The sequence below is a fragment of the Salvelinus sp. IW2-2015 genome, linkage group LG1 (genome assembly GCF_002910315.2).
Source record: "Salvelinus sp. IW2-2015 linkage group LG1, ASM291031v2, whole genome shotgun sequence".
Taxonomy (NCBI): domain Eukaryota; kingdom Metazoa; phylum Chordata; class Actinopteri; order Salmoniformes; family Salmonidae; genus Salvelinus; species Salvelinus sp. IW2-2015.
The window spans coordinates 25,115,852-25,128,468 of NC_036838.1; the positions used below are offsets into that span (position 1 = coordinate 25,115,852).

General features: G+C 42.5%; 1 protein-coding gene across 2 annotated transcripts in view; it reads right to left on the minus strand.

The window, feature by feature from the left end:
• Nucleotides 1-396: 396 nt before the first annotated feature.
• optc (opticin) overlaps nucleotides 397-12,617 on the minus strand; it is a 69,724-nt gene continuing 57,503 nt past the window's right edge. For both annotated transcript variants that reach the window (XM_070443455.1, XM_023987050.2), the window contains exons 5-7: nucleotides 5,256-5,458; nucleotides 4,906-5,001; nucleotides 397-1,146 (exon numbers count right to left, since the gene is read on the minus strand). In XM_070443455.1, the coding sequence (XP_070299556.1) occupies nucleotides 979-1,146; nucleotides 4,906-5,001; nucleotides 5,256-5,458 (467 nt within the window). In that variant the 3' untranslated portion in view covers nucleotides 397-978. The remainder of the gene's footprint in view (nucleotides 1,147-4,905; nucleotides 5,002-5,255; nucleotides 5,459-12,617) is intronic.

Genomic DNA, 12,617 nt, shown 5'->3' on the forward strand with positions numbered 1-12,617 from the left:
ACAATATTTTTTAATCTAAAAAAGGTAGGAGTCAAAATGATTGACACTCCTATTTTCAATACCTTTCAATACCTCACCTCATCTCATCACCTGAGAATATTGGGGAGGTAAAAGCACTTTGGCGGGAAATTACACCTAGCCAGCCTATCAGTAGGGAAAGTGGACCAACACGAAATTGTAATCCCTCCCCTCAGATCTCCACAAATGCATGGGGGACAGGGGCTAGAGGGTTCAATTTGCGAATGGTAGATGTTTCTCTCTGACGTCACTGCTGTTTTACCGAACACATCCCAGTGATGAGATAATAAATGGAAATGAAACAAAATACAATATCATGTTGATCTGGCTACTCTACCTTTATAATATATTTATACACGGGAAGTGACAATAATGGAGCAGTGTTTATACTTTAATTGATGAATTTACATCGTTGATTAACAAACAAACTAAGTGAATCACAGTTGTTTTTATTATGGTCAACCTATAATAAAGAATGACGATCTCATTGTGAGGCAACACACATGTTTCAGTAGGCACAAGTAGCAGTCAGACKGGTAGACATACAGACTGTCGCTACAGTGGCAGCTGTTTTCCTCTGCCCAGGTTGGATTTTAGCACGATTGATATTTGTCAGGTACAAGCAAACGGCCCCTCATTTATCTGGCCATCTGCCAATCAATCATTCAGTCAGGACAGCCGCTTACTGGCGTGACATAACAGTTGTCTCAGGATTGAGTTAGCAGCTAATGTTAAAGAGATAGCGAACCAGAATATAATMAACAACTCTCCCTTTCCATCCTTCCTTTCCCCAACCCTCACGCTCATCTCTGTCTTTGATTTGCTTTATAAAATGAATATTTTCTCTTTCCCTTTCCTCCCTCACCCTCCCTCCCTACCACCATCTTAGTATACCTATCCCTGCCTCCCTCTGTGCAGAGCCCCTCCATGGCCCCCATCCATGTCCCCTCAATGCCCCCCTCAGTGGCTCCCGATAGGCAGACGAGGCAGGCAGATGTAGGAGGAGGCGTACAGGTTGATGTTGACAGGGTTTCCATCCAGCCTGATGTCCTCCAGGGAGCGTCGTATGTAGTTACGGTCGTGGCTGTTACAGAATGTGTCCACATGAAGATTCTGGATGTTGTTGTTCTGGTGGGGAGAGGAGAGGAGGAGAGAGTGAGACAGAGAGAGACAGACAGACGGACACACAGAGCGAGGGGGGTGTGGGGGGGTTATGTGTTACTTTGATGAGGAAATTAAACTGGATGAAGCAGAGACATGATGGCAGACATCATTAGATTAATTCATTGAATCTGGAGAGTCAATTTCTCATTACGTCACTGCTCCAATTTGACTCTGTGCCTGTTGTGAATCCATGACTACAGAGGAGASGAGAGAGAGACCAGGTCGTCACTATCTGACCAAGTTGCAATGTCGGAAACTCCTCCTAGTTCTACAATTTCTCTTTTTAAATTCTGATTTTAAACCTAACTCTAACCCAAACCTTAACCACACTGTTAWCCTTATGCCTGCCTATATTAAGACCAAAAAGCGAATTTTTGTTTTCAGAAATCATTACAACTTTGCAGCTTGGCCATTTAGTGGGAATCGAAAAGCCAGGTTATACTGGGTCTGAAACAGTATGGGGGACAGCCTGAGGATTGCTGTAGAGCTYTGTGGGGTGAAAAGTTAGTCTCCTCTATTTTCAGCCCTCAGAGAATACTAGGTTTGAGACAGAGTCTCATGTGTACGCTAGTCTGGTTGTGCTGGGTGTGGGGAGTCCCACAGGAAAAAATATTGAAGTATACAGTACTGGTATTACTATATTMATATATTATACTATTCACTCTAATGTTTTCGCGCAGTGTTTTTGTACAAAAACACTAAAGTGAATACTGTAGTATTTCATTTAGTGTTTTTACGGATATGACTAGTATACTGTAGTGTTTACTGTGGTGTTTTTTGCAGACATTACTGTAGTATTTACAGTAGTAATTTTGCAGACATCATTGCAGAAAACTGTAGGACAGTGTACTGTAGTATTTACTATAGTGTTTATCTGTATATTTTTGCTATTTGGGCCWTTGTCCTTTAGTGAAACCTACCGGACAAATACAAAAATAGAAAGTTGTCCATAACCTGTAGGAGTTAGGATTGGGAACTGAACGGCTGCTCCTTTCAGTAATKTGTAGGTAGGTAGGACTAGAGCCTGATTGGATAGTTCAAAGCTTCTGCTCTTTTCTATCCATTTCATCTCATGGGATGAGAGGAGGAGGCAAGGCAGGCAGGGGCAAGGAGGGCGTGGTTGACTCAAGACTTGGTATTATTAAGGGTGCATRGACGTGCGGGGGGTGCAGGAGTGCACATTTTGTAACAGTACGGCCTTTTCTTAGTTATTCTCTATGGGTTGAGAATGTCGGGAATGTGTTGTACTTTGTGTTCCCATTAAGACTCTTTATTTTCTGCCAGAAGATGCGTGGGTTGGAGTCTTTGCCAAACTGATTCTAGAATGCGGTCCAGTTATTCTGGTTCTGCAGGGTAAATTGTTATTTGATGTGTTTCTGAAGCTGGTTTATTTACGATTTGGTGTGGGGGGGGGATCTGGTCTTGATATATTTTCTCCTTAATTATATATGGACAAGGTGGAGGAGGTAAGGTGGGATTTGTTGTTTTGGTAGCCTGATGGTAGTTAGAGAGATGGTATCCTCCCAGGCCTGGATAAGGACATTCCCCAGCCTCTCCACCAGCTGACACAGCATCTGTTTTTTGTTGTTGTGACTAATGTTTTCTATGTTGCTTGGTCTATACTTGGCATGTACGTTTCTCACTCATGGGTGGCATAAATTGGGATATGGGCAGGGTATATGCTAATGAATATCCAATCAAGAAAAAAAAWGAAAAAAAGTAATAAAATGTATGCACTCTACTGTAAGTTGCTCTGGATAAGAGCGTCTGCTCTTGGCCGGTAGGGATATCCTTGTCTCAGTATGTAAAAATGTAATAAAATGTATGCACTCTACTGTAAGTCGCTCTGGATAAGAGCGTCTGCTAAATGACTAAAATGTAAATGTAAAATGAATATTAGCCTATCTGTAGCCATGAAGTGCTTTGAAAGGCTGGTCATGGCTCACATCAACACCATTATCACAGAAACCCTAGACCCACAACAATTTGCATACCGCCCCAACAGATCCACAGATGATGGAATCTACATTGCACTCCACACTGCCCTTTCCCACCTGGACAAAAGGAACACCTATGTGAGAATSCAATTCATTGACTACAGCTCAGCGTTCAACACCATACTGCCCTAATAGCTCATCAATAAGCTAAGGACCCTGGGACTAAACACCTCCCTCTGCAACTGGATCCTGGACTTCCTGACGGGCCGCCCCCAGGTGGTAAGGGTAGGTTACAACACATCCGCCATGCTGATCCTCAACACAGGAGCCCCTCAGGGGTGCGTGCTCAGCCCCGTCCTGTACTCCCTGTTCACTCATGACTGCACGGTCAAGCACAACTCCAACACCATCATTAAGTTTGCTGATGACAGAACAGCGGTAGGCCTGATCACCGACAACGATGAGACAGCCTATAGGGAGGAGATCAGAGACCTGGCCGTGTGGTGCCAGGACAACAACCTCTCCCTTAACATGATCAAGACAAAGGAGATGATTGTGGACTAGAGGAAAAAGAGGACCAAGCACGCACCCATTTTCATCGACAGGGATGCAGTGGAGCAGGTTGAGAGCTTCAAGTTCCTTGGTGGCCACGTCACCAACAAAGTAACATGGTCCAAACACACCAAAACAGTTGTGAAGAAGACACAACAAAACCTGTTRCCCCTCAGGAGACTGAAAATATTTGGCATGGGTTCTCAGATCCTCAAAAGGTTCTACAGCTGCACCATCGAGAGCATCCTAACAGGTTGCATCAKTGCCTGGWATGGSAACTGCTCGGCTTCCGACCGTAAGGCATTACAGAGGGTAATGCGAACGGCCCAGTACATCACTTGGSCCAAGCTTCCTGCCATCTATGACCTCTATATCAGGCGGTCTCAGAGGAAGGCCCTATAAAAATTGTCAAACACTCCAGCCACCCTAGTCATAGACTGTTCTCTCTGCTACCGCACGGAAATAGGTACCGGAGCACCAAGACTAGGTCCAAGAGGCTTCTAAACAGTTTCTACCCCCAAGCCATAAGACTCCTGAACATCTAATCAAATGGTTACCCAAATTATTTGCATTGCCCCCCCATCCCTCTTTACACCGCTGTCATCTATGCATAGTCACTTCAATAACTCTACCTACATGTACATACTACCTCAACTAACCGGTGCCCCCGCATATTGACTCTGTACCGGTACCCTGTATATAGTCTCGCTATTGTTGTTTTACTGCTGCTCTTTAATTACTTGTAACTTTTATCTCTTATTCTTGTCCGTATTTTTTGGAAACTGCATTGTTGGTTGGGGGCTCGTAAGTAATTATTTCACTGTAAGGTCTAAACCTGTTGTATTCGGCGCATGTGACTAATACAATTTGATTTGATTTGTAGTGTAGTATTCTACAATATACTACAAGATTCTATAGTAAGCACTACACAATCGAGGGATACTACAGTATACTACAGTGTGGAGTATTCTACAGTATACTTCAAAATGCTATAGCAAGTACTACACGTGATCGAGGGATCCTTTTTTGTTGTTGTTGAGGATTTTAAAGTATACTAGAGTTTACTACAAAATGCTATAGAATGATATAGTAAGTACTATAATATTCTATAGTAACCTGTAGTAATTTTTATGTGGGGTGTGTGAGGTGTATGAGCGGTGTGTGTGAGATGCATGAGGAGTGTATGAGAGGTGTGTGAGGTGTATGAGGGGTGTGTGTACATGCATGTTGATACCTGCAGGTGTAGTACTCGGAGGCTCTCAGGTAGTGGGACGGGGATGTAGTCCAGATTGTTATCAGACAGATACAGGAACTCGAGCAGGCTCATCTCCTGTTTAGGCCAGATGGAGTAAAACAACAATGTAAAACATCAATAAAAGCCACCAGAGGGAGCTCCATCTCTATTCAGTCAAGAGAAACTGTATCCTACAATACTGCTTCAGCTAGTTTGGTATATACTGTTCAATGATGTTGTAAAAAGGAATGCCTTCTGGCATTTACTTCAAAGAATTCATCAAAATTATAGCTAGAGCGTGGGTGCGTGTGAATGTCTTCATGTGTGTGCGTGCAAATGTGTGTGTGCACCTTAAACCCATCTGTATGTAGTCCATTGCTGATCAGTCTGTTGTTGCGCACATCGATGTATCTGAGGGTGGGTGGGAGCTCTGGCAACGCCTGCAGGTTGTTATCAGCCAATAGGATGTCCTGGAGCTGTGGTAGGGGGCGGAATGCATCTTCATCCACCCCAGAGATCTGGTTCCCTGTTAAGTCGATGCTCTTCAGCTTGTCTGGAACGCACAGACCAGAGGGTTGAGGTGAACATATACTGTATCACACACAGTGTTGGGTAGGTTYCGTTCTAAATGTAATCCGATACAGTTACTAGTATACAGTTACTAGTTACCTGTTCAAAATTGTCAMCAGTAATGTCATTTTTGGATTACCRATACTCGGTAACATAATCTGATTACTTTCAGTTACTTTTGGAATACTTGCATTATGTCCCCCACACACATGCCCACCCCCTTCTTTGACTTTTCCTAAGTCTATTTAACAAATGTATGTTAGAATTTCGACATCAGAAACAGAATCTGTGTTATAAGCAGTCTTAAGAGGACATTATTTTCCCTGAGTGCCAAAAAATGACTTTTTCAAATCCTTCTACAGAGTCACATGCAGGTAAGAAGTTTTGATTTCCGTATATTGATTTGTACATATAGTATCAGAAAGATCAGAGGATGAGGTTTCCAAAATACTTGCCATTGTCAAATAACTCTCAAATGTGAAGAGATGAGCTCTATTCCAAAATATCACTGTTTCCAAGAATAACCACTGTTCCCACTCCACACATGTCAAAAGACAGCCCAGAGCAGGGGTACTCAGCTCTTACCCTACGAGGTCCGGAGCTTAATTAGCATAATACAAAAATCTCCATAAAAATCTGTGAAATTAATCTTTTCACGTGTGAGTTCCAAGTTCCAAATATCTCGAACGGTCGCCCCCGCGTGATTTGTTTAATTCACATGTTTTATGCACATGTCAGAATGCACTCACTGTTCCAAAAATATGATTATTACGCAACAGGACAGTTAACATGCGCTGCCTGCTAATTATTTATAGGCCGTGTTTCAACTTGTCAATTTCAAATAACATTTCAAATTTRGTACAAGTTGTTTTTTCTGACAACAGTTTGAATTGAGGTGTGTTCCGCCTCATTAATTCACATAGAAGTAGACCATTTCAGCGTTGCGGTAAATTTATGTTTGAGGCTTTACTGAGCCAGATAAAATTCTCTCTTCCAGGAGAACACACCAAACTTCACACGTTTGCACAGATCAAGTATGCAAATAATAGCTCAGTTTTGCAAGAATTTGAAAATGTTCTTGCTGGCGCTCGCTTTGCCTTCCTTGTTGTTTTCCTTACAKATAATAACGTTGGACATGTGTGCGTTCCTATCAAAGTAKGTTCCTTATTTTCTGTATATCGTGTTCTCGTTTCTACTGTAAGCGCATACAGTATGTACAGTTGAAGTCGGAAGTTTAAATACACTTTTGTTGGAGCAATTAATACTTGTTTTTCAACCACTCCAGAAATGTATTACTATAATGTATTACTATAACAAACTATAGTTTTGGCAAGTCGATTAGGACATCTACTTTGTGCATGACACAAGTCATTTTTCCAACAATTGTTTACAGACAGATTATTTCACTTATAATTCACTTTATCACAATTCCACTGCGTCAGAAGTTTACAAACATTAAGTTGACTGTGCCTTTAAACAGCTTGGACAATTCCAGAAAATGATGTCATGGCTTTAGAAGCTTCTGATAGGCAAATTTACATCATTTGAGTCAATTGGTGGTGTACCTGTGGATGTATTTCAAGGCCTATCTTCAAACTCAGTGCCTCTTTGCTTGACATCATTGGAAAATCAAAAGAAATCAGCCAAGACCTTAGAAACAAATTGTAGACGTCCACAAGTCTGGTTCATCCTTGGGTGCAATTTCCAAACGCCTGAAGGTACCACATTCATCTGTGCAAACAAGAGTACGCAAGTATATACACCATGGGACCACGCAACCCTCATACCGCTTAGGAAGGAGACGTGTTCTGTCTCCTAGAGATGAATGTACTTTGGTGCGAAAAGTGCAAATCAATCCCAGAACAACAGCAAAGGACCTTGTGAAGATGCTGGAGGAAGTACAAAAGTATCTATATCCACAGTAAAACGAGTCCAATATCGACATATCCTGAAAGGCCGCTCAGCAAGGAAGAAGCCACTGCTCCAAAACTGCCATAAAAAAGCCCATGGTTTGCACTGCACATGGGGATATGTGTATCGTACATATCTGCTGGATATGTACGATACAGTCCCTCTCCAAAACAACACATATTTGGTTAGTAGAGACCCTACTGAGTATTTTCCACCCCACTTRAGCTAAGACAGGTAGAAAAGCTTACACTCTACTGTTAGGAATTGAAATCCTGGTCTAGGTGTGGAGAAATGCTAGATGCGAAATATAAGGCAAACAACTTCTATATTTAAAGGTTTAATAGACAAATACAGACKTAGACAGACAAATACAGACAGACATAGACAGACATAGACAGTATAGTATCCCGGGAAGTCWACCCTGGGGGTTGGTGATAGAGGGGAGGTACATGCTGCGACGTTGGCTCCTTCTGCTGGGAGTACACGGGCTGGGCACCCCAACATGGATGGCTCCAAGTAGAGGTAATTAGGGGAGAGTTCCAACCAGCCGCGCAGGCCAAATAAAGGGAGCAACGTGGCACACCGCGAGGAGGGACAGAGAGACAGACACTGAGCAGAACCTGAGAAGAAGGACCGAGCCAAGCCTACGTTATTTTGTTATGTTTATTTTGTTGCCTAGTAAAGTCGTGTTTTCTGACTAGAACCTCCCTTTCTCTGTGTTAATCTCTGTACGCTCAACCAAAAAACCCACGGTTTACCACAACAATTTGGACAGACGTAGAAAGACAAATACAGACATAGACAGACGTAGACAGATGTATTGGAAGACAGACACATTCCTCTAAGAGATTTGTTCACAGCAAATCTCTCCCCCTCCAGCTGGCAGGGCTGACCTAAATACTCTCTTGCCTTAGCTGTTTGCTGTTTCACCCTTTCGTGCCTGGTGCCAAAGCATTAAATCAAGGCTGAGATCTTGGGGTTGAATAGACTATACATTTGAAACATAATTGCTTAAGGACACCTATGGCCGATTTTATGGCTCAGGGGCCCATATACCAGTTACTGAGGCCTGCTTTACGGTGACCTCTGGCCTGAGAGAGGGTACCTAGAGGCCAAATTCCAATAGGGAATAAATATCGGAAAATATATTTATTAACACTACAAGCCAATTTGTATCCCATGTAAAGTCCATTGGTGGCAATGGAGGGGGTGGAGAATTAAGTGCTGCTGGATATATACGACACAGTCCCTCTCCAAAACYACACATATTTGGTCAGTAGAGACCCTAGTGAGTATTTTCCACCCCACTTTAGCTGAGACAGGTGGAACATTTCTCTCTCTACAGCCCAATGTTCTCAACATAAGTGTGAACCTACACTGATTTTACAAAACCTTAAGAAAACCTGCTTTCGATGACACAGACTGACTAGGGGATTGCAGGTGAAGGCTATGATCCCATATTGATGTCACTTGTTAAATCCACTTAAATCAGTATATATGAAGTGGAGGAGACAGGTTAAAGAAAGATGTTTAAGCCTTGAGACATGGGTTGTGTATGTGTGCCATTGGAGGGTGAATGGGCAAGATAAAATATTTAAGTGCCTTTGAACGGGGTATGGTAGTTAGTAGGTGCCAGGCGCACCGGTTTGTGTCAAGAACTGCAACGCTGCTGTTTTTTTTGACACTCAACTGTTTCCCGTGTGTATCAAGTAATTGTCCACCACCCAAAGGACATCCAGCCGACTTGACTGAACTGTGGGAAGTATTGGAGTCACCATGGGCCAAATGAACATGACGTCATCAAGTCATCCCTTTAAAGCCTGTAGGGAATATGAAACGCCGTACCATGAAATGCAATGGCACAACCAAAGAAAGCTTTTTCTAGACTGAAATAGAGGTGCTATGGTCAGAGGTCGTGTCACGCCCTGGCCATAGAGAGGTTTTTATTCTCTATTTTGGTTAGGCCAGGGTGTGACTAGGGTGGGCTTTCTAGTTTCTTTATTTCTATGTTTTCTATTTCTTTGTTTTTGGCTGAGTGTGGTTCCCAATCAGAGGCAGCTGTCTATCGTTGTCTCTGATTGGGAATCATACTTTGGCAGTCCTTTTTCCCTCCTTCAGTGTGGGATCTTGTCTTTGTTTTGAGTGCATGTAGTTTGCACGACGAAGCTGTTCGGTCGTTGTATTGTTTATTGTTTTTTGGTGTACATTTCAATTAAAGAAGAATGTACGCCTACCACGCTGCACCTTGGTCTCATTCCGACGACAAGCGTTACAGGTCGAGAACAACCAAAATATAGTATTTTATTTGGCTCGCTCAGTTGTGACTTGGCAAGTAAAAATAAAAAACATAGCTATAAAGAGAGGACCATTAGGACAACTTGCTTTACATTTGGCAAATATACTTCAAATGAGTAGGCAACACTTGTCACTAAGCCATCCATTGTAAACAGCTCCCTCCTGTAGTCATATAGGAAAACATTTCCGTTCTTAGGCCAAATTGCTGTTCTGCAGAATGAACGAGTCATGCGTTCCACCTGGCCACCACATTCAGCAGTGTATTTTGCACAACCRATCGCCTGCATATTAATGAGTGAAAACGTTTTCTGTTCACATATTTTAACTTGTTTTGGGATGCTGCTTTTACGGAGATGTGGGTGCCATCTATTGATCCATTTATATATGGGAATTGATTGCGCAACCTGGACTCAGGAGTAGACTACAGTGGGAGAACAAGTATTTGATACACTGCCGATTTTTAGGTTTCCTACTTACAAAGCATGTAGAGGTCTGTATTTTTATCATAGGTACACTTCAACTGTGAGAGAAGGAATCTAAAACAAAAATCCAGAAAATCACATTGTATGATTTTTAAGTAATTAATTTGCATTTTATTGCTTTTCTCCAGGAAAAACTCAGGACAGACTGATATTCTGCAAAAGGTACAGGGATTGGACTGCTGAGGACTGGGGTAAAGTCATTTTCTCTGATGAATCCCTTTCCGATTGTTTGGGGCACAAGTTGAGCGGTACCATCAGACCATCAGTCCTGTGTCATGCCAACAGTAAAGCATCCTGAGACCATTCATGGTGGGGTTGCTTCTCAGCCAAGGGAGTGGGCTCACTCACAATTTTGCCTAAGAACACAGCCATGAATAAAGAATGGTACCAACATCCTCCGAGAGAAACTTCTCCCAACCATCCAGGAACAGTTTGGTGACGAACAATTCCTTTTCCAGCATGATGGAGCACCTTGCCATAAGGAAAAAGTGATAACTAAGTGTCTTGGGGAACAAAACATTGATATTTTAGGTCCATGGCCAGGAAACTCCCCAGGACCTAATCACATGAGAACTTGTGGTCATTCCTCAAAAGGCGGGTGGACAAACAAAAACCCACAAATTCTGACAAACTCCAAGCATTAATTATGCAAGAATGGGCTGCCATCAGTCAGGATGTGGCCCAGAAGTTAATTGACAGCATGCCAGGGRGGATTGCAGAGGTCTTGAAAAAGAAGGGTCAACACTGCAAATATTGACTCTTTGCATCAACTTCATGTAATTGTCAATTAAAGCCTTTGACACTTATGAAATGCTTGTAATTATACTTCCYTAGTAACATCTGACAAAAATATCTAAAGACACTGAGGCAGCAAACTTTGTGGAAATTAATATTTGTGTCATTCTCAAAACMTTTGMCCACGACTGTACACCCAACCATRCACCCTGACTAACCACCCTACTTTAGTTTRTTCTTTAAGTAACCTTCTGTCTTATGTAACTAAACCAAAGGTAACATCATACTAACTTGAGTGTCATAAATGTACTTTTACTATGTTATGTCTAGTCTATGAGACCAGGCTGATTGATGGCAAAGAAYCCTCTCTTCACTTCAACCTGTTTTGCGATGGTCTATGGCAATTGTATGTAACTATTCGTTTTGCTGATGATTGCATCCAAAACATCGGCTCATCGAGGGCTGTGAAATACCCATCGTCAAGTTCCAGCTGAAAAGTGCCCGTTGAAAAAAACCTGAGGGTGGATATAGCACTTGGATGTGCACCGGAATGGCATGCATGTTTGTCTTTCTAAAGCAGGTTTTAAATCCTCGCAAAAAGATTGGTTTTGGGAAGCGATATCTGATGAGCCAATCCCACCTTTCTCTAAAAACGGGCTCTCTGCGAAATGCAACATGTGCAAAATCTTCCAACACAGAAAGATCAGCCATCTCTCATTCAATGCCCCATTATCTCAGTCTTTTATAATATTTCAACAATAAATTAACTTTCATACGTGCCTCTAATTTAACAAGTTACTGTACTTTACATGGATTATTATTGAAAAATGTAAAATGATTTAWTTATTACTCTCACAATTTCCCACATGTTCAACATACATTTTCCCCGTTCACTAGGCTATGCTTGACAAGCAGTCCCCCTGTTCCACCACTTGGCACTGTGCGTCATGATCATGGCTCTGAGTAATTTATGCACACGCTCAAGCAAACGTTCATATTGATAGATCTCACACTTTGTAAATAATCCCATTCATGGTATCACTCAGATATAGGACAGACACTTCAGAACAAACTTCCTTTTTCTTCTCTGCAGATCCTCTCAGCTCTGTCAGGTTGGATGGGGAGTTTCGCTGAACAGCTATTTCAGGTATCTCCAGAGCTGTTCGATAGGGTTCAAGTCCGGGCTCTGGTTGGGCCACTCAAGGACATTCAGACACTTGTCCGAAGCCACTCCTGTGTTGTCTTGGCTGTGTGCTATGGGTTGTTGCCTGTTGGAAGGTGAACCTTCGTCCCAGTCTGAGGTCTGAGCGCTCTGGAGAAGGTTTTTCATCAAGGATCTCTCTGTACTTTCTGATCTGCTCTGTTCATCTTTTCTCGATCCTGACTAGTCTCCAGACCTGCCATGAAAAACATGCCCATAGCATGAATGCTTCTAACACCATGCTTCACCGTAGGGATGGTGCCAGTTTTCCTCCACACGTGATGCTTGGCATACAGGCCAAAGAGTTTCAATCTTGGTTTCATCAGACCAGAGAAATCTTGTTTCTCATCATCTGAGAGTCCTTAAGGTTTCCTTTTGGCAACTCCAAGGGGGCTGTCATGTACCTTTTACTGAGGAGTGGCTTCCATCTGGCCACTACCATAAGGCCTGATTGGTGGAGTGCTGCAGAGGAGGTTGTCCTTCTGGAAGGTTCTCCCATCTCCACAGAGGAACTCTGG